The sequence below is a fragment of the Cebus imitator genome, unplaced genomic scaffold (assembly GCF_001604975.1).
Source record: "Cebus imitator isolate Cc_AM_T3 unplaced genomic scaffold, Cebus_imitator-1.0 Scaffold264, whole genome shotgun sequence".
NCBI classification, from domain to species: domain Eukaryota; kingdom Metazoa; phylum Chordata; class Mammalia; order Primates; family Cebidae; genus Cebus; species Cebus imitator.
The window spans coordinates 2373039-2395978 of record NW_016107579.1 but is presented as its reverse complement, the minus strand read 5'-3'; the positions used below and the strand labels follow the sequence as shown (position 1 = coordinate 2395978).

At 43.2% G+C, this 22940-nt stretch overlaps 1 protein-coding gene across 4 annotated transcripts in view; it reads right to left on the bottom strand.

Moving 5' to 3' along the window:
• The window catches only part of CFAP221 (cilia and flagella associated protein 221), a 103324-nt gene extending 82212 nt beyond the window's left edge, over positions 1-21112 (bottom strand). The window contains exons 1-6 of one of the 4 annotated variants that reach the window (XM_017500254.2): positions 21008-21112; positions 19318-19503; positions 16232-16332; positions 6244-6330; positions 5984-6082; positions 4218-4318 (exon numbers count right to left, since the gene is read on the bottom strand). In XM_017500254.2, the coding sequence (XP_017355743.1) occupies positions 4218-4318; positions 5984-6082; positions 6244-6330; positions 16232-16332; positions 19318-19456 (527 nt within the window). In that variant the 5' untranslated portion in view covers positions 19457-19503; positions 21008-21112. The other 3 variants (XM_017500255.2, XM_017500256.2, XM_017500257.2) reach the window with 3 other exon arrangements.
• Between the last annotated feature and the right edge of the window lie 1828 nt (positions 21113-22940).

Genomic DNA, 22940 nt, shown 5'->3' with positions numbered 1-22940 from the left:
ACAATAACAACAAAAAACACAACAAACAAACAAACAGAAAAACAAAAACCCACCCAAATGATACCTTCAACCCCAAGGTAGCCTAGGATTAACAGCAAAGGTTTTAGATGAAAGGCTTTTCCAGTAGCCACCCCTGTTCTGTTACCACACATTTTGGATTGAATGTAGCATAGGACAGTTTGAGTGGTTAAAAGTTGATAGAAGCCATTACATTAAGGGCATAACGTCTTGGAAGGCAATGCCTGCTGCCAGAATGTTTGGAGAAAAACAGCAGTGCGGTTTTCTTTTGAAAGATTTTTTTAAAAATATCACATCATTATATACAGTGAGTCAGTTAAATAAACTGTTTAGCTGAACGTTTCATTCTGGTTACAAATGAAGGGTGTTATATACAAAGTAGTTAGGGAATAGCCTCTAGGGAGGTTGGTAGATTTTTGTTTTAAAAACCCAAGACTGAAGTCTGCATTATTAGGCATATTATTTTCACCAGTTTTATAAACCATTGTTCTCAACTCATAACCCTGGCTTATGATCCAAACAAAAAGTGATTTGTGGAGGGGGAAAAAGAAGAAAATAAAAAAGAATTAATGAACAATAGAGTTAGTTATTTCCTGCCACTTCAACGTTGATAAAAACTGCCTACTTTGGCCACTCAAAGGAAATATCCGTTCTCAAAATTCAGACAGTGAGTGGGCCCTGCAGGGAAGGATTCACCTTTTTAAACTCTTGGGGTCCCTGTACAGATCATTTAATATGAGGAGGAGCGAGCGAACACAGGAAGGGTTGGCAAGCGGAAGAGAGGAGTTACTGGGGTGGAGTTCTTGCAGAATTTTTTTGGGAAAATAAATAGAGAATGGAAGAGCATGGGGCCACGAATGTAAAAGTCACCAAAAATGCAGAAGTCAGATCAGCCCCATTGTCAGCAATGATGCGGGAGAAACAGAAATCCTCACACATTGCAGGAGGGTGTGTAAAGGCCGGCAACCATTTCAGAAAACAGACTGTCATTACGTAGTAACCCAGCCTGAGCCGTGACCTGCAATTCCCATGTAGGTATATATCCCGGAGAAGTTCTAGAACACGTGCCCAGGAGCCATGTACTTTACAAGGATGTACCCCAGCAGCGTTCAGCATAGCAAAAACAAAACAAAATAAAATAGTGGAAACTACCCATAGGTCCATCAGTAGTAGAGTGGATAAAAAATTGTGGTGAATTCACACAGCGGACATAATAGAGCAGCGAGCTACAACTCTGTACACTAATGTGGCTGAACCACAAAAACATAATGTTGAATGAAAAACGCAGGTTACAAAAGAACTTACACAGCAGGATTCCATTTATGTAAAGATCAAAAACTGGCAAGGCTAAACAATGTATGATTTAGGAATGCATGTGCACAATTCAGAACTATTTAAGTAAACTCAGGGAATGGTTATTACAAGATTCACAAGAGTGGTTGTGAAGGTAATGGTCATATTTTATGCCTTAAAACCAGTATTCATTGTTATTATTATTTAAACTGTGCAAATCATTACAGATTCTTTTATATGTATTATTTATTTTACAATTTTTTTTTTTTTTTTTTTTTTTTTTTTTTTTTTTTTTTTTTTTTTTTTTTTTTTTTTTTTTTTTTGAGACGGAGTTTCACTCATGTTACCCAGGCTGGAGTGCAATGGCGCGATCTCGGCTCACCGCAACCTCCGCCTCCTGGGCTCAGGCAATTCTCCTGCCTCAGCCTCCTGAGTAGCTGGGATTACAGGCACGCGCCACCATGCCCAGCTAATTTTTTGTATTTTTAGTAGAGACGGGGTTTCACCATGTTGACCAGGATGGTCTCGATCTCTTGACCTCGTGATCCACCCGCCTCGGCCTCCCAAAGTGCTGGGATTACAGGCTTGAGCCACCGCGCCCGGCCTATTTTACAATTTTTAAAGAGCCTTTTTAAAACAAAAGTAAGCAGAGGTAGTGAGTGAGAAGCTTACTAGCTCACTCTGGAGGAGGCAGAGAAGAAGACCAAACATCAGCTGAACCAAGAAAGTTGTTCTAGATCTAAACTTTGGAGTTCCACTCAAGGACAGCAGTTTGTGCTAAAAAAGAAGGGCCTCAAAGCTCATATGCATGGTCCATAAGCCTCCACCACCACCAAAGGGCTTCTGTGGCCGCTCTTTCTCACTCACTCTACCTGGTCATTAGCAGCCTGCAGTCCCCTGCTCAGTGCTACCTACAGGGCCCGTAGGCCTTGGTTTCCCCTCCATAAGCCTGCTGGAGCCTACAGTCTTTATCCACCTGTTGGCTCTATATCTAGAGGGATCTAGCATTTGTCAGCTACTAAGCGGATTAGAATCCCCTAGTGACCATTCACCCCCAGTGGTCTGCAAGATAGAGTCCACGCTCTCTGCTGCCATCATGCCTTTGTCGAGGCTCTTTCTCTGCCTGCAGTGCCATCCTCACGCCTCCAGCCCAAGGGGTCCTCGGAGGATAACCCAGCTGTCGCCTCCTGTATGAGTTGTACTTAGTAACTAGAATGATTAATTGATGACATGGTCCTATCCCTATTAGACTCTGAGGCCTCCAGAACTGGAGAGTTTATGTAGTCTTCTTTTCACCATGAGTGATACTCACAGTATCAACCCATCAGCACTTCACAGACAGCAATCAATCAAGCTGGAGCCAGGTCTTGCAGAAGTCCCCCTCCACTCCCAGGCTTCTACGTACTAACTCCTTAGCTGCTGAACCACTGGGAGGAGGCAGGTGGGAGCAGGGAAGCATCCAGGTAGGTAGGGTGGAGGGATGGAGGACTCAGGACAGTATATATTTTCCAACCTGTACAGAAGTATTTAAACACTTAACAACTGGCATGGCCATTATAAACCCGGCCCTCTGTATTTGTGAGTTTCATATCCATGGATTCAACCAACCACAGATTAAAAATATTTGAAAAAGCAATGGATGGCTATGTCTGCACTGAACGTGTATAGACTTTTTTCCTTGTCATTATTTCTTAAACTATACAGTATGACAACTATTTACATAGTGTTTACATTATTTCAGCATTACAAGTAATCTAGAGATAATTTGAAGTATACAGGAGAATGTGCATATAGGTTATATGCAAATATTATGCTATTTTATTTTTTATTTTTTTAGAGACAGGGTCTTGCTTTGTCACCCAGGCTGGAGTGTAGTGGTGTGATCACAGCCCATTGCAGCCTCAAACTCCTGGACCCTAGTGAACCTCCTGCCTCAACCTCCCGAGTAGCTGGGATTACAGGCACACACCACCATACCTGGCTAACTTTTTAATTTTTATTTTGTAGAGATCGGATCTTTTTTTGTTGTTCAGGCTGGTCTCATAGTTCTGAGCTCAAGTGATCCTCCTGCCTCAGCCTCCTACAGTGCTCGGATAACAGGCATGAGCCACCAAGCCTAGCCTATGCCATTTGATATAAGGGACTTGAGTATCCATGGACCTTGCAGGGGGTTCTGGAACCAATCAATCCTCTATGGATATCAAAGGGCAACTATATATCAATGTCTAACAGCTCAATATCCATCTAGGGACAGACAGCACTATGCCTGGTAGTAGACATTCAGTATTTACTGAAAGAACAAGATGCTCCTTAAATTACACTGGAATCATTCACCATTTTCCCAAAAAGAAGGAGGGAATCTGAGCCTTGGCTTCTGTAGTGAAATTCTGTTGCCTTTGCCTTCATCTAAAAGCAGATTGGATAGTGGATGGGTATATAATCCAAGTTGGTCTGATAAGCCTCAGTCCTGGGATTTTGCTTGAATGCCCCCAACCCCTCCACCGTCTCCAATCACCCCCTCCCCAGGCTAGTGTCTGGAGTTTCTGGAGGCTGTCTTGCCCCCGTGAAGGGGACCGTTGAGAATGAAGCGCAAGACAGTGGAACTGACATATGGGAAGAGTCAGGCTCCTGCAACCTGGTTTAAATCCCCAGATCCAGAGGCACCTGAAGATCTACCTGGCTGGCACCTTTCAGTTAATTGAACCAATAAATTTCCTTTCTTGCTTATGATATTTTGACTCACGTTTGGTTTTTGTTTTTGATTTTTTTTTTTTTTTTGCCTTTTACAATGACAAGTCCAGTCTATTTCAGGTGGAAGGATGCATTTCCATTAGGAAAAACACAAGTCTAAGTTTTTATATGAGTATCTCTTAATTTTTTACATTCTATATATTTTGGTAGCTCACCTCTCACCAAGTAGAACATTTGACAGATTTATAAATGAAGGAAAGTCCAGTGAGTTCATGACTGGATAGGCATGAATAGGAACGAGCAAAGTGTCATCTCCCTGAAATTAACCAGAAAAAGTCAAGTTTAACATTCTGAAGACCACAACTTTTAGACAAACTTGTAGATTCTTTATTTCTTCTCTTGTTTTCTATCACTTAAAAAATATGTCCTTAAGAAACTTCAGTGCTTAACTACAACATCAGAAATATTGAGTTTTCTTAGCCATAAACAAAGTATAGAAAATTTTACTTACTCTTTATTGAAATGAGGTTCACTATTATCCAAAGAAGCCAAAGATAATGGTGCCTCTGAGACATATGAAGACAGTAATCTATCTGCTTCTATTTCAGAAAATTATAAGGAAACACAATCTTTAGTGGCCCAAGAAAAAGAGACACCAGCACAGAATCATCTGATCCAGATAGCACAGAATGGAAGACAACGCATTGGCAAGAGGGCACAGAAAGCCCTCTCATATGACGTTAACCTTCAGAAGGACCTCTAATCTCTCCAGGCATAGTTTCTCACTTTGCAAAATGGAGATAATCACATCTTTCTTTAAAGGCATTTTAAAGAATTAAAGCAGATGATGGCATTAAAAAGTCCAAAGAATTGCACAAAAGTGAGGTATTATTATTAGCATTATTTGGGAGTAGCAGGAAATGCACCCTGGCAATTTATACAATGCCTGTTCAAGGGATTTTTCTTGTTTAGTGCAGAACATTTCTTCTGGAAGCAATATTCTGATTTTGTTTTTATTTTAATGGAAACTCCAAAAAATAATAATGGTCTACCACACTCTTAAGGAAATGTGCTTCTTGATCTAAAATACTACTGTGGGTATGTTGGGTGTGAGGTTCTTTCTCTCCCTATGGAAATGCAGCTCTAAGATGATGTGGGTCAGAGACAAGACGCAATTTATAAGTTAACTTTGCAAATTTTTATAACTTTTTTGGAAAGAAAAAGTGAAATGCTTTCAAGGTAAGTCACCTTGTTGTACAGATTGTAAGAAATAAAAGCATTGCTTGAAAAGAAAAAAGTAGAAACTCATTTGTTACTCATGTATACTTTCTGTTTTGGTTTTGAAATATCAAGAATTTAGTTAACCTAAGGGCTTCTCAAGCTGAAGATTAAGTCTGGATTGCACAGCAAAGCAAGGGGCAGAGAGGACAGCTTTAAGGGAAGGAATGACAGCAGCTCTGGCTGGAGGCCAAAGGATGAATTAGGTGGCCTAGGAAGGAGGTCTCAGAAGAACTCAAAAGGTTCCCACCTCCCAGAACCCCCCCCATCCCCTGCACCAGGGCTGCCTCTGCAGACTTTCCCAGGCATAGGCCCGTAGCTGGTGTTTATAATCACGATTCGGATTGCTGTTAATTTTTCAACCTACACTTCAGGGAGTATGTAAAGTTATTTGAAAAGGGCTTCACCAACTGCCAGCACCACATGATAGATGAGGCTTTAGGCACAGGGCAGTGGGAAGCCTGCGGCAAACCGCATCTCCTGACTCTGTCCAGGTCCTCTGCAGTCTAACACTTTCCCAGCTGGGGCCATGTTACTGGGTAACAAGCCTTGCGTGCCAGTCACACTGGTGACCCCGGGAACACCCGGCACTGGGCCAAGAAAGCTCTCAGTGGTCACTCCATCTCTCTTTCTTCCACCCTGGAGAATATAAGTTTTAAAAAAAAAAAAAAAAAAAGACAAAAAGCAATTGTAAGAGACCCACCTTACAGTGAATGCGGATGCAGTCATAGTAGTATCGCCACTCATCTGGAGAAAATGTAACGGTGACCATGAGGGACAAGCCAGGGACCAGGCGGTGTTCCTGGAAGACAGGTGGGCTCTAGTTGGGACAAACCCTGGACTGCACAGAGAGCAGCACCGGGGGTGACAACACACCGCACACCCACCCCACACAGGCCTGAGACGTAGACAACCACAACCCAGCAAAACACTGTGGGAGGACAGGTAACCAGTGACGCTTACCTTTCTTACATAATTGATCTCAAAGTATTTGGTTTGCGGGGGTAAAATATGAACACTTGTGTCTTCATTGGAAATATTGATCAGGTGCTGGGAGAGAAGAAGAAGTATTTAGAGGAAATACATGACTTTAGCTATTTGCATATTCATCTCATTTATGTAGACTTCATCTATTTCTAAAGGGATTTGAGGAGATGTCCTGTATTTTTTAACTTTTTAAAAGATGTGAACTACATCATACACCGTTTAAAGAATAAACACAACATACACCATTTCAATAATTATAAAACGTGCCCATGTACCCACCTTCCCCCTTAGGAACAATACCAAAGCCTGCAGTACCCGCCCCCACCACAGTCTGAGACATAGCATCCTTTACAGCCCCCTCCCCACAGTCCTGAATGTTCCTGCCAGTGCTTGTTGTTGAACCCAGTTTAGTCCTGTGATTCAATCGAGTTAAGAAGTCAGGTACCAACTCCTACAGGGTCTCTAATTACATGCCACTGGTTTAGGGGCCATCAGAAAGTCAGGAAAAAGAGCGTGGCTAAGACAGCCTCCAATCCATGCCTGGGGCAGATGAAAAGGAACACGAGGGTGGGAATTCTCTGGCAGTGACGGGAGAAGGTGGTTCCTGTGACTGAGGCAGGATCATCTGATGGATACGTCAGCTGGGTCTCTGAGGAAAGAGGTGTTTTTCCTTCCTGTGTTTGAAAGGGACTCAGGAACTTTGAATTCTGGGGCTCTGGGCTTTGGCTGGGCCTGGGGAAGGTTAAAAGACCTTTGGTTTCTGAAGTCTAGTTCAGAGGCTGGGCCTGTCATAGGGGCTTGGATGGTCCATTGCTCAGGGCCTGACATTCTTCAAGGCTCTAAATTAGACTTTAGACATTCTCTCCTGATGAGGGTACACTGTGTTTGCATGTTTTTTTGTTGTTGGTGGTGGTTTTTATTTTTGAGATAGGGTCTTTCTGTGTTGCTCAGGCTGTAGTGCAGTGGTACAATCATAGCTCACTGAAGCCTCAAACTCCTGGGTTCAAGCAAACCTCCTGCCTTTGCTCCTGAGTAGCTGGAATTATAGGTGTGCACCATCATACCCAGCTAATTTTTAAAAAATTTTTTGTAGAGATGGGGTCTCACTGTGTTGTCCAGGCTGGCCTCAAACTCCTGGGCTCAAGGGATCTTCTCACCTCGGCCTCTGAAAGTGCTGGGATAACAGGCGTAAGTCACTGTGTCTGGCCATGCAGTGTTTAAAAAGTTCTGATTTGTTACATGCGAACATTCTTAAAGCACTACAATTTTTGTGGCCCTGATTTGGTATATCTTCTCTTTCTCACAAAACATGTTAAAAGCCTAAACAAAAAGTTTCCCAGGCCTCTCTTGGCCTCCAAGGGGCCCTGCACTCCAATGGGCAGTCTCGGTGAAGGTATGGGTTCTCAGGGCCCAGACCCAGAGAGCAGCCTTTCTGAGAGAGACTGGGAGGAGAGATGCACTGAGTCCATCACACTCAGAGCCCTGGGGTGACAGGACCTGCCTGAGGATGGGCCACTCAGCCCCAGGCCTGGAAGCCTTATCAAAGAGCTCTGTCCCTATGCTTCTCACTGGGGGAGGGCTGTGAAGTCTTCAAGTTGGAGTCCAGGAAGAACTGGAAGCAGAAGTGGTTCTATCGTCTGTTATTACTTGAAAGTAATTCAGTAAGAACACTGCAACAAACAAGGGTGTATGAACTGGTTTTAATATATACCCTGGGAGTGGCTGAGCTTAGAGGAAATCAGCAATCTGCACTCTAGGAGTGCTTTGTGAGCACTGAAGGATCCTGACTCAGCATCTACACTCCAGAGGCAGCCACCAGAGTGTTTCAGTCATGCCACCTAAGTCCCTGCAGGAGAGTCTTCTATCTTAGCACAAAGGATACTCAGAATCTATGGATAACTAGAAATATCATCCAGGCATTTCCACTCTCGAACAAAAGGGATATGGGAATCTAGTGTGCACAAAAAACCAATATCCTTTAGAATGACATTCAAGGGCCCCAGACTCCCTTAGGCCCCCATGCTCTGCACTTTACTATTCGGTCAGCCAGTTGTCACATCTGCTGCCAGCAAAGCCTCGCCACCAGGAGCTATAGCTGGGACTTTGTGAGATTACATACACCCTGATGTTTTTGTGTGCTTGCTAGTGAGGGTTCATGTGTGTGGCAGAATGTCTTCTCAGACCTGTTCACTGCAGCAGACCACCTGCAGCAAGGCTGTTGAGGAGTGGACCTATGACTCCCACATGCTGTCAGGGTCAGACTATCAATATCTGCCTGCCAACTAGAAATAAACTCACGGGCTTAGGTCAGTTTCCAACAAATGACATTATGGCAGAAGACCAGAACAGAGATCTGTTCTCAAAGCTACTGGGTTGGGTCCGTTTTCCAGTATTCCTGAATGGTCCCAAGGAAGACAGGAACCTAAACTCCCAAGACTGGAGATCCAGTCAGCACCTATGGACAAATAAAGAGACCTGACCCTTCCTCCAACCTGAGTGTGTCAGAGCAAATCCAAATCTATCCACTACCCATTTGAACACGAAGGGGGCAGGCTAGAATTCATGACATGATATCTATGTTGTCAAGTGAGTAAAAAATTAGCAATAAGAAGGCCAGGCATGGTGGCTCACACCTGTAATCCCAGCACTTTGGGAGGCTGAGGCAGGCGGATCACCTGAGGTCAGGAGTTTGAGACCAGCCTGGCCAACATGGTGAAATCCTGTCTCTACCAATAATATAAAAATTAGCCAGAGGTGATGGCAGGTGCCTGTAATCCCAGCTACTCAGGAGGCTGAGGCAGGAGAATCGCTTGAAACTGGGAGGTGGAGGCTGCAGTGAGCCGAGACAGTACCATTGCACTCCAGCCTAGGCAATAAGAGCGAAACCCTGCCGCAAAAAAGCATTAAGAAAATACTAGATGATTTTCTTAAAGAATACAACAACATAGAACCAATTTGTGCCAGTAAAAGATACATTATGACTATAGTTTCCCACGTCTACCTTTAAAAGATTCTTGATCTGGAATTGTTCATTTGGATCAACAGAGAAACAAGAAACAACAAACTCAAACAAAAATGTAGATATTTAGTTAATAGGAGTTCAGGAACAGGAAGAAAATGTTCAGCTTCTGCTTGAGATCTGAAGTGAAATGGAGACTAGTGGAGACTGCAGGCCTGGAGAGCTGGGTGCAGTGGCTGACACCTGTAACCCCAGCTACTCAGGAGGCAGAAATGGGAGGATCACTTGAGCCCAGGAGTTCGAGGCTGCAGTGAGCTGTGATCCACGTGGCAGATGGCAGAGAAGGCAGTCAGCAGACCATAGTGATGGTGCGGGCAGGGATGTTTCAACCAAATAATGCCTAAGACAATTCCAGGGGACATCGTGCCAATGAACTTTTTCAGTGAACTTAAAACAACAACAAAACATGACAAATTATAGCAAAAAATGAACAGTTCAGTCTCTACACTTTAGAAAACAAAGTCAACATCCGAAAGACTGACTTCCAAAATAGGAAGATTGTATTAATTTTGCAGTTCTCAATTTTTGGTTGCAAGTACTCCTTGCCTCCCATAATCATCCATGTTCTGTGTCCTATCAAAATTTGTCTGAGCCAGGAGGACCGCAGAGGCCATTTTGTGCAATCTTATTTCATGAAGACACAGTGAGTGGCCTGGTACTGTGCATGCTACAGGGTGAGTGGAGGACCAGGGCCTGGAGCCCGGTCTCCGGCTCTGGGCTAGGGCTCTTTCTACTACATCCTGCTGTCTCATGGTTCAGCGCATCTCGGTGCCCAGCCTGCATTCCCTACCTTGCTTTTTATACTTTATCAGCAGATCAGTTTTATTTTTAGATCGTTATAAATAATATCCCTTCAGGGATAAAATGGCAGTCCTGCCTTTCCTTTTATAACTAAAGCTGGAAAAAATAATCATCATCCAAAGAAAAAACCAACCTTGGGAAAATGAATAAGATGCTTAGAAAGTGGATGTTAAGTTAATATGAAACGTTTATTTGAAAACATAACAAAACACAGGTAACCCAGCGTTACTCTCAGGCAGCATAAAATCACCTAAAATCCTACCCTGTGCTTCAGTTTGGGGTCAGTAGACCTCCTAGTCTCTCCAGGATCTCTGTTCCCCTGGGAGCTGACCTTCTGCTGGCCCTGGGGGTCCCTGTTTTCTCAGTGCTGCCCCCACAGAGCACCATATTTACTCCAATGTGAAATTCAGCCCTTTCTAGAGTTTTTCAGAACTGTTTCCGGCTCCACAAAAACCCCACAAAACCCATCAACCACACATCAGGTAATCATAAGTTTAACAGCCATTACTCAGGATTTATAGGAAATTCCCCAAGAGGGTTCACAGCTCTCCTCACTCCCAATCCCATGCTGCTTCAAGCTCCCTTCTGTGTCTTCTCAGGAGAGTCTATTCTTCCCCTTCTAGAGGGAACGGCAGAACCTGCCCTCCAGTGAAGCCTTGGCTTGGAGTGGATGGGGCTAACCTTCAAACACAATACTTCAGCCTGCAAGTTCAGTGCCACAGCTTCTCAGAGAAGGTTTATACATGAGGGATCTGGGGACAAAATTCAAGCAGCCTTGTTAAGTTCTTTAAAGTGTTTTATTTTAAAATGCATCTTGGTCATGCATTTGCTCTAAAATTTTGCTCTATATTGCATTTCTCTAAAATGTAAGCATAAAATTGATGATCTAGAAAAATGTACTATGTTTACACCGTGGCTTTAATTCTCCCATCCCCACACACTGAGGAGAAGCCATTGGGAATCATGGCCATGATTTTGAGATGCAAGAAGATCTCCCAGGTCTCTAAGGCTGTAATACAATGGGTCTCTAATGTAAACTAATGTAAAAACAAATATTATTTGAGAAAGTCAGAAGAAACTGTTCATTTATTTAAGATAAGACTTTTTAGGCTGACAATTTTGTTTTGGGCTGGCAACTGCAACATTGGTTGTCTTGAAGGAAAATCGATGTGGTTTTATTTTGTTTTGTTTTGTTTTTTGAGACAGAGTCTCAGTCTGCTGCCAGGCTGGAATGCAGTGGCACAATCTTGGCTTACTCCAACCTCTGCCTCCTGGGTTCAAGTGATTCTGTGCCTCAGCCTCCCGAGTAGCTGGGACTACAGGTGTGTGCCACCACGCCCGGCTAATTTTTTTATTTTTTTTGTATTTTAGTAGAGATGGGGTTTCACCATGTTGGCCAGAATGGTCGCGATCTCCTGACCTCATGATCTGCCCGTCTTGGCCTCCCACAGTGCTGGGATTACAGGTGTGAGTCACTGTGCCCAGCAGATGGAGTATTAATAATTATTTCCCAGACCAAATCACTTCACAAAGGTAAAAACAAATTTAAGGGGTCTTGGTTTTGAGAAAACCAAGGACCCTTATTTCAAATTTTAAGGTAAGCTGAAAAACTGATTTCAATATGAGTGAAAGGAAAATGTTTCAGATCCTTTAACCAGATCTGGATTGATCTCGAATGTTAATGAACAATTTATTGTGGTTTTAAACACACAGTCAGGCATTTCATTCTTGGACAGTTTGCAGTTTCCTGTAGCAAAACCAAGAAAAAAGCAGTTGCTGGATTCTCCCCCTTGTTTGGCAAGAATTTCAAGGTAATTGCCTTAGGCTTCCGCTTCACTTTGCTGGTAGAAACTGGGGACTGGCTTTCGTAAGATTTCCCAGAATGTTATTGAGATGAAATCACTCTCATCTATTTCTGTTTGATTTAATGTCTGATAGAAGCAGTATGTCAACCAGACTTTACATTGTATTTACTTGGAATTGGTAAGCCTCTGCCACTATTCTAAGAAACTCACAACTCTTATAATAAAGTGAATTCCACATCCTTCACTCACAAGTGTTTGTTGGGTGCCTTCTGCAGGTCAGGCACTGCACCAGGTGCTGGGGAAGCAGCAATATGAAAGACAGACATGCCTCCGTTCTGCAGCAGAATGAAGCTGAGCTCAGGCTTCATATCTTTTTCAATAACTAAACCATACTCCCTTGCTCCCCACGCATTCTCAATGGAGGTGAAATCACACAAGGGAAGAAAGTGAAAATTGATTCTTGGGAAGACAAAGCAATCTTAGACATTGCAATGGCTGCAACCTGCCAAAGCTCAATCCTACCTGACAAAATATTATTCCTTAGTATTTAGTTTCTCTCATTGATGTCTACCTAGAGGATGCTAAAGAAAGAAAGGGTTGAGAACAACATCCATCCTCTAAAATTCCACTAAGCTGATCTTCCTCAAGTGTGTCATAACCCTGCTCAAAAATACTTCCTTAACTTCCTGCTGCTTTCTGAATCACATACACACTCCTTATGTTTATATTCTTTTCCCAACCCGCATGTCCCACCCTCTCCATTACCCACTCCAGAGCCCTGCCATCCAGGCAAACCAGCCTCCAAATACTCAGTGGCTCAACTCGAGCCCCCGCATGTCTTCCTCTGGGCCCCGAATGCCTTCTCCCCACTTCCTACTTGGCTTTGGGCTGTCCCCAATGGCCTCTCCTCCACACGCCTTTTTAACACCCTCCTATGGAGGCGAGAGGGTGCCTTTTCTCCGCAGAACATTTTCTTCTCACTTCCTCATGCCACCTTGCTTGCCTGGTCTCATGTTCAAGTTGTTTGGTGGTTTTGAAACCCTTTCTGCTACTTGGAAAACTCCTAGATTTTGTTGACTTTAGCATTTCCCATAATGCTTCAACACTTTTGTTTGGCATGTAATGGGGACTCTCACCAACTGTATGTGGAATTAAACAGAAGAAAACCCTTAACTCTATTAGAAACAAGGTAACATCAACCATTACAACTTCATTAGAGAAAACAAAAGGATATTCTGATAAATGATCAGTGATAAAAAAGAGATGAATTAAAGAAATAAATAGTAAAGTATGCAATAATATGATTAAAATTCTGAGGAGGCTAAAATAATTTTAAGTTTAGTAACATTATTGGAATCACTAACATTATGCTAAGCAAAAAAAATAAAAGAGGCCAGTTTCCAAAAGCTACGTTATGACCCAAAAATGTTACGTTGTTAATTTTTTTTGGAATAGCAACTTTTAAACTTACCAGTTAATTATTAACTCTAATAGTTGCCATCATGTAAAAAAACCTCAATATTTCTTGAAACCACGGGACTCTTAGCAAGCTAATTATGACTATGTAATCTTGAGGAGAGTCTATTTTAAGGAGGGTGAGCCCTCCTTTTCTAAACCCACACAGGTGGAAAATATCCTAAGGCTAGTGGCAAAAGTTATAAAACATTTATTATAAAAAAGAACTGTGACTTAATATTCTTAAGGTTGTAATATTCCCCAAACTGATCTATAGATTCAATGCAATTCCCATCAAAATCTCAAAAACATTTTTGCAGAAATTGAAAACTGATGCTAAAATTAATTTGGAATTGCAAGGAACCCAGAATAGCCAACATGGTCTTGAAAAAGAACAAAACTGGAGAACTCCCACTTCCTGATTTCAAAACTTACCACAAGCTGCAGTAATCAAGTGTGGTACTTCCGTAAGTGTAGGCGTATAGATCAATGGAGTAGAACTGAGGGTTCAGAAATAAACCTTTACATTTACAGTAAATTGATTTTCAGCAACAGTGTCAAGACTATTCAATGGAGAGTCAAGAATAGTCATTTCAATAAGTAACAGTAGAACACGTGAAAGATTGAAGTTGAACCCCTTACCTCACACAATACATAAAAATGAACTCAAAATAAACTACAGGCCTAAATATGAAAGCTAAAGCTATAACACTCTTAGAAGAATATACAGGAGTAAGGCTTTTTGACTTTGTTAGTTATTTCTTTAATGTTCTAAATTTGTGGTAATTTGTTATGGCAGCTACAGGAAGCTAATAAACCGTACAACCCAATGATGCTCCTCCTATGTATATCTCTAAGAAAACTGAAAATACGTCCACAAAAGCAAGCCAAATGTGATCTATCCACACAATGGAATGCTGCTCAGCCATAAAAGCAGATGAGATACTGCTACATGCTATAAGTTGGATGAGCCTGGAAAACACTATGCTAAGTGAAATAAGTCAGTCACAAGATATCGTGTATTGTATGATTGCATTCATACGAAATGTCCAGGAAGAGGCAAACCTATAGAGACAGAAACTGGGTGAGTGATTGCCCCGGGTGGGAGTGGGATGGGAATGGGGGATGAGAAGTGACTGAAAGTGGATGTGGGCTTTCTTTTCACAACAATCAAATGTTCTCAACTTAGATTGTGGCAATGGTTTCATAACTCTGAGAATATACTAAAAATTATTGAATTGTATATATACTATAATTGGGTAAATTTATGGTAATAAATGATAATAAAACAGTAAGAAAAGAAAGAAAGCAAAATGAGCAAGTAATAAAATTTTATTTTAGCTTCTGGCAAGTATTTCATTTATAAACAGTGAGCAATTATGAGTCATAATTATTTTAGATCTATCCTACCGCAACATAGACAGCAAATCTTATAACCAGGAACAGTAGATTTCAAAATGAATCATTAACTTTGGCCTTTGATGCTGTGTTGTAAAAAATGTGACCTTGGAGGTTGATGGGTGAAGTTACTATTAACAGTTTCAAATCCTAACCCTTTTCCTAAGAGAAAATACTTGGCACCTAACAAGTTCCTCTCCTGATCTATTCACGTGACTTACTTCATTGTGTAAGGATTCATGGAAACCGTGTTCTCCTCTGTTCTTTGGGGTCTGCCTCACAGAAATTTCCTTCCCAATAGCTCTACTCTTTGTCAGTTTCCTCCAGTGTTTTGCCTTACTCTAAACAATCGAACGTGACAATTACAACTTTCTTAAAATGATCTACCTTAAGATACGGCTTTTAAGAATGCTCTACTCTAAACGTAGAGTCTTGTGTGGCTGAGGACAGGGCTAGAAGTGGGGCATCACATACAAAGGCAGAGTCTCAGAGGGCACATGTAAAGAGAGCCCACCTCCACCCCTCCTCAACACCACATGGGGCCAGGCTGGCCTGGATCTAGGGCCCAGCTGGAGTAGTTCTGAGAAGTCCTGCCAGACATGACTACGGGATCATGGTGAAGCCACTGACGTGGTTCAGGTCCATTTATGCACAGGATACTTAGGTGGGACCATGTAGTATGGCAGAGCCCACCCCAGTCAACATCTAGGTCAATGTAGGGGACCCAGGAAGGGCTGGGCCTCAGTGTGGCTCTGTGCTAAACCGCAGTTGCTATAGGTTTTGGCTACTTTGCAGTCCAGACTTTCAGCTGTCTCTTCAGGAGCCTGTTTACTGGGGCTGACCTCTACCTCCCTGGACCTAGACAAATCCTCTCTGGCCAGAGTGACTGATTAGGCATGGGCATCTGACCCAAGCATGTAAAAGAAAGCCCTGGCTGGAGCTTCATAGGAAAGGGACGCCCCTCTTCCTGGTGCTACAGGCCTGGAGCAAGAGTGATCTGAAGAAAGGTAGCCCAAGAGCCAAATTCTGCCTCTGACACTTAGCAGCTCTGTGTCCTTGAATACATTATTTAGCTTTTTGGAATCTCTGTTTCCTTATCTATCTATCTATCTATCTATCTATCTATCTATCTATCTATCTATCTAACTATCTATAATGAGAGTAATAATGCAGCTTCCACAGAGCTAGCATGGGATGAAATTAAATTATGTAAATCACAAAGCACAGAACCTGGTCCCTAAGACTCACTCAGCAATGACACCTATCTGGAAAGAGTATAGGGGGAGGCTTTAGCAGAAGGTAAAATAACTTGTCCAAGACACTGATGCAACCTTAGAGTTTCTCATCATAGAACTACCTTTCTGGCCCAATTTATACTTGCACTATGGCTGATTATGCTGTTACTTAGATAAGAAAATAATATAAGTACAGAACATTTGTGTCATTTCATTATGATGATTAATTATCCCATTTAAAAAGTACCTACCAGAATCTGTTGGTGTTGTTTTTCTACTTGATAGCCTCCAAAATGTATTATGCCAGGTTTTGCCTGTATGACCTTATTTTTTACAAGTTTTGCATAAACCTCTATAAAAACAATGTAAATAAGCACATCATGAGATATCAAAGAAAATATTAAATTACAGTTGATCCTTATTAACATAGCTTTCTTTGATTTAGGGCATTTGAAGCATATGAAAGTTGCAGGTATTGGATCTAGCTGTCAACAAGATTAATTATCTGTTCTAAATAAACTGAACTCCTCTATTTTTAAACATTACTTGGGAGATACTCTCGTTAAAATACAAATTCAGGTAGACTGTTTGTTACCTACTAAAATAATTTGCTCTTCACACATTTTGTACACATCTTTGTCATAAAATGTCAGCTCCTAAAAAGCACATGGCCTGTCTATGCTCTGCCTAGCACTGGATGACTTATTACATAATGAATATGCAGCTCAAAGTATCCAAACACCACACACTTAATTTTGTTACTGTGTATTTAACTTTTATTATTTGATTTCCTGATTAGAATTATAATGTGATGTACAGTAATATTAAAACTTAAAACTCTGAAGAGTTATTACTCTGAACAGTAAGTCTCAAACTGCTTTTGGTGTAATGTCAATGTCCCTTTTAAAGAGCTGAGCTTACAAAAGTGTCTAGGTCTACAAAAATTTTCCCAGCTCTTATTTATGCAGGAGAAGACGTGTGGAGGAGGTACTGAGAACCCACTATATGGAAGTGCTTTGTGCCAGGAAGTGCTATGCACACATTTGTTTATAATCCTCACTCCAGCCCTATGAGGTAGGTATTATTTCTACTTTACAGATGAAGGAGGTATGACTTAACAAGGTTAAGCAACTTGCCCGCAGCTGGTAATCAAAAATAAAAGCCAGGCCTGGTGGCTCACACCTGTAATCCCAGCATTTTGGGAGGCTGAGATAGGAGGATCACTTGAGCAGAGGAGTTTGAGATCAGCCTAGGCAACAGAGTGAGATCACGTCTCTATAAAAAATTTTAAAATTAGCTGGGTGTGGTGGTGCGTGCTTATGGTCCCAGCTACATGGGAGGCTGAGGTGCAAGGATCACTTGAGCCCAGGAGATGGAGGCTGCAGTGAGCTGTGATTGTACCACTGTTCTCCAACCTGGACAACAGAACAATACTCTGTCTCAAGAAAACAAAAAACAAACAAACGAAACAAAAATCAAGGCCAGGTCTGTCTGATTCCAACCAGTCATCTGCCTTCCTCATGAATGTACTGTCCACCTTCTTACAAATAACCTTTTGACTCTGATGGAGTTTCACCTGCATCCAAATCTTGTGAGGCACAGACCCCTCACCCCATCCCTTTGATCATTATGATTCTAGGATACATGTGAAGTGGGTGGGAAATATTTGGTGTTTTTTTCTTCTTGCCGGTGAGCTGTCACTGACATTAACTTGGACCAAACTGAACAGCTAGAATGGGTTAAGGTTGGTGTGGCAGGGGAACTGATGATCTCTATAGGTGATTATTTGGTCATCTTTAAGCACTGAAATTACCGTATTCTGTAATTTTTAAATTATTTATTTACTTGAGAGGGAGAGTCTCGCTCTGCTGGTAGCAGGCTGGAATAGCATAATCGTGGCTCACTGCAACCTCAGCTTCCTGGGTTCAAGTGATTCTCCTGCCTCAGCCTCCCAAGTAGCTGAGATTACAGGCGCCTGCTACCACATCTGGCTAATTTCAGTATCTTTGTAGAGTTGGGGTTTCGCCATGTTGGCCAGGCTGGTCTCAAACTCCTGATCTCAAATGATCTGACTGCTTTGGCCTCCCAAAATACTGGGATTACAGGCATGAGCCACTGCATGCAGCCTATTCTGTATTTTTTTTTTTTTTATGTTTAAAGATTTTATTTTAGAGCCACAAGGTAGATATAAAACTGGTATTTTTCTGCTAATGCTCAGAAATGGTCAAGTATACCAATTTTCACTTGACATGTTCTATAGTGACAAATGAACCATATCCAAATACAATATTATGTTCTCACATTTGAGATGTCCTTTGAAAGATGAGTGGAGGGCAACCAAGCATGTTGGTCAAGAGCTGGACCCAGGGCTCCGGTGGCTGAACACCAGCTCACCACTTACTAGGTGTGCCATGTTGGGGAAATCATGTGGTCTCTTTGAGTTTCACCTTCTTCAAGAGTAAAACGTAAATGTAAATAAAGAGCTGGGAAAATTCTTGTAGACCTGGACACTTTTGTGAGCTCAGCCGTTTAAAAGGGACATTTGACATTATACCAAAAGCAGTTTGAGACTTACCATTCAGATGATAACTCTTCAGAGCTTCAAGTTTTAATATTACTCTACATCACATTGTATTTCTAATTAGACAAAATCAAATAATAAAAGTTAAATAAACAGTAAGAGTATTATGTAATCCCTCATGGCATACTGTTGTGTGGATTGAATGGGAAAAATGTAGGCAAAATGATTATCCTCTTCCATAATAGCTATAGGATTTCCCAGGATTTCTTGGCCACATAATACATGCATGAAAAGGCAGAAAGGTCTAAAATGCGTGTGGTCCAAAGGGCAGGAAGGAACCTCACGTAGCCAGAGCTAGAAATGAGTGGGGCATGGCAATGGGGATGGTGCTAGGTGGGCAGATTCAGATCAGGAATTGTGACTTTATTCTGTATGCAAGGGGGACTGTTGGGAGTTTGAGCAGATTAGGGATAAGAGCTAGCCAGGATTTTGGAAAGCAAACTGACAGGAGGATAATGTGGCTGGGGAGGAGTCCCAATGGCCTGCTGAACAGGAGAAAGAAGACAGGGGGAGCAGACAGGAAAGACATTAGAGGAAGTAGAAGTAACAGAACTTGATGAATTTACATACCCCACAAAAATCGGCCAGTTAAGCAGATGGATCTAAACAGAACTACTGTTCTTAGTAGTAAAAGTTAGTATAAGCCTATAAAATGAGATAGCTAAATCAGCTCTAAAAATTCTATTATGCTTTCTGGACTTTGGCTCGCCTGGGAAGATATGAGTTGTAAAGCAAATCTGTCTTTTAGACACTTACTTGATTCTAGGAGGTGATTAGGCACTTCTCTTCTCTTCTTGGGCTCCTCCACTAGGTTCTTCAAGAGGTGGGGCAATGCATTATTAAAGGGTTCTTTAGCATTTTTCAGTCCTCTGCTGGGGGTTTTCACCACTGCCATTTTATCATGAAAAATGGAATCTTCTTTTTAGAGCCAAAGGTCATGTCCTGGGGAGGAAACAGCAGCAGTATAATCATCCATGAGAAACTATGCACATTTTTTTCTCTTTCTTTGATAAATGTACCTCATTGCTGTGTGCTTTACTGTGGCTCATGCCCTCCCTGCCTCTCCTCTCACACCATTCCCACACATGATTGCCCCATTAATCTTCTTACATAATCCATCACAACCCAATGTCGTGCCACTGCTCCAAACCCTTTTGTGGTCCTTGATTCTCCCCAAGAGCTCTTACTGAGATGTACATTTGAGATGCTTCTTGAGCTCATTGCAGGGGTTCGAGAAGGGAAAAGGCTCTCAGTCAAACAAGTCTGGAAAATATTGCTGTAAACATAAAATAAGACTCTTCTTTCGGAGACTTCTCCAAATGAGTTTCTTAGAATACGTGACTATGGAAGCCTTTAACACGTGGAGGCACTGACGACACAACACTGGCATTTCAGAGTCACCTCCCTCCATCCCTCTGCTAACAGGGTGATGAGGAGGGGGTGATGAGGAGGGGGTGGCGAGAAGGTGGGGAAGTGTAAGGCAGGCCAGGCAGGTAGACATGGGGACATTCCAGGAGCTCTGTGAATCTCAGTTCACGCTGAACCCTGTGTCCCCACCTGCCTTCCATTAACACGCTCATCTTAAGTTCCACTTTCTTCATGAAGTTGATGGTGATCCCAACACATAAAGAATGTTAATTCTTTAGCAATCGCTGCTTCTACTACTCATTTGGTGTTAACAATTTATTGCCCTGTAACAACATTTTACATCTCACATTCCTTTATATGTTCCACAGCTAAATCTCTTAACTTGGGGCCCTTGTGCCGGCCATGGGGCTGGTCGGTGAAGCCCCTGAAACGGAATGTTAAATAGTGTGGATCTTTGTGTGTTTTCTTGGCCCACAGCTTCAGACTCCAGAGAAGACAGCATCTAGCAGCATGCAGTGAATCTAGGGAAGGAGGCGCTTAACAATCACTTTCAGAAAGTTTTCTCCTCCCCTCCCCTCACACCACTTTTCCTAGCCTCGCTGAAGGCTGCAGGGCCCCTCCTCACCTACTTCCCTTCCCTCCAGCCTTTCAACACCCGCCCCAGGCTCACCCTGCAGCCCAGCTCCTCCCAAAGCCTCACATCACCTGTGCTTCAGGCAGACTCAGGACCTAGGCCGTCTCCACGCCGCCGACACGCCAGCTCGCCCACCGCCAGGTAAGCCTGGCTACGGGTCGCACCCCAGCATCCTCGTCCCCTCGCCCCATCCTCTACCCGGCAGGCCCCCTCACCCCGGCCAAGCGCCTCCTCCCCTCCGCGACCTTTCACTCCACGCCCGCTGAGGCCAGCGCACCGCCCCCTATCCTTCTGTCACCCTCTGGGCCCGACCTCTCCTCGGACCCCGGCCGCGGCCGACTTGTGGCTGGACATCGTGCGGGGCTCGGCCGCCTCAGGAGCTCAACTGCAGCGCCCCCGCGGCAGACCCTGAGCCACCCTGGCCCCAGGTCCCAGGCCACTCACCGTGGGGGTGGTTCCCGGGCCGGATTCGGCAGGCGCCAGCGCCCGCTCAGAGCGTCGCCATGGCGACGCGGACGCGCTCCCAGGGCTAGCGGCCGGGCGGGACCAAACTCCCCAGGGCGGGGGAGCCGGGCGGCTGCGGGCCAGGACCAGAGGCGGCGGGTGACTCCTTGGAGCTCGGAGCACTTTGCAGGGCCTGGCGAAGAATCAACAGCGCGACTTATGGCTTGGGAGGCGAATGGATTCCCGAGGGGACGTGAGAAAGTTGGAAACACCACACACTGGAACTCTGCAAGAGCGCAGCGCGGCAGCGAGAACGGACGGGGCGGAGCCGCCCGAGCCAGTGGGCGGGGCCTCATCTGACAGGCATCACTCAAGACGCCCACTTTCTTGCAGTTTGTTTTACATTTTCTGTTACAGTAAATTTCAGACACACACAAAGGCTGACCTAATGGTAAAGTAGACCTCCAACACCCAGCTGCAAAATGATCAAATCCTGGCCAATCCTGTTTCATTCGTGTCTTTCCCTGACTCCTTACATTATTTTGAAGAAAATCCCAGATACCGCTTCATCCACACGTGTTTCAAAATATACCTCCAAAAGATAGGGATTCTTTAAAAAACATAACCACAATACCTTAAAAATTATAATTTATTAACATCTTCAAATATCCAGTACTCAATTGTCTCATGTCATATCTATTTTTAGAGTTTTCCAGTTTGAATCAGAATTCAAATGCAATTTACACATTGGAATAGATTGAAGTATCTTTTAGGTCTCTTTTCATCAACAGTTTCCTCCTCCATCTCTTTTTTACTCATTGCAAATGTATTCATTGAATAAGCTGTTTCTGTCCTGGATACTGATATTTAGGGGTTGTAAACACAAAACTGCCCCTGCTCCCCCGACCTCCTAACCTGTCCATTCCACCCTGCTCATCCATGAACATTATTTTTTTCAAAGACAGCTCAGGCCTCTCTTTTCCCAGGAGCTGTCCTTGTCTCACTCCCTCCTTGTCCGGCTTTGATACTTGCTTGATGTTATTTATGGCCTCATGTTGATGAGAGGTTATAGTAAGGGTCCAGTGAGGGTACCTGTCTTGCCTACATTGCCGCTTGTGCTGGATGCATATATTCCTTCGCTGCTCTTTCCCAATGGGAAATGTTCATTTTTTCATCTTCCCATTCTTCAATTCCTCTCTGTCCTCCACTATTATTACTAAAAACCTTCCCATCTTTCAAAGCTAGCTCTAGATAAGGTCTCCTCCCCACCCTCCTCCTAACCCTCCAATCCCGAAGGACTCTTTTCCTCCTCTGGGCTTCCTTAACACTTTGTTCCACCATCTTTATCTCTCTATATATTGCACCCAACATGATTCGTGTCTGTGACTTAAACTGCAGAATTCTTAGGGGAGGGAACTGTACTTTGTTTTAGGATCTTCCCAAGTTCTTTTCATTTTTTTTCTTTGAGACGGAGTTATGCTCCTGTTGCCCAGGCTGGAGTGCAGTGGCACAATCTCAGCTCACTGCAACCTCCGCCTCCCGGGTTCAAGCAGTTCTCCTGTCTCAGCCTCCCAAGTTGCTGGGATTACAAGCGGCTGCCACCACGCCTGGTAAATTTTTTGTATTTTTAGTAGAGACGGGGTTTCGCCATGTTGGCCAAGCTGGTCTCAAACTCCTGACCTCAGGTGATCCACCGGCCTCGACCTCCCAAAAATGCTGGGATTACCGGCGTGAGCCACCGCGCCCGGCTACCTTGACACAATTCTTTGTCCATATTGATTACTCAGTAACTGTTGGCCAAGGGGTGAAACAATTCATTTGTTAATAGAGCAGGTTGCTTTAGTTCTTTCTGTTTTGTTGCCCCAAAGCTGCAGATTTCAGAACAGGTACTATGTTTCCCACAGTCCCAGACCTCTCCATCCAGTGCAAATCA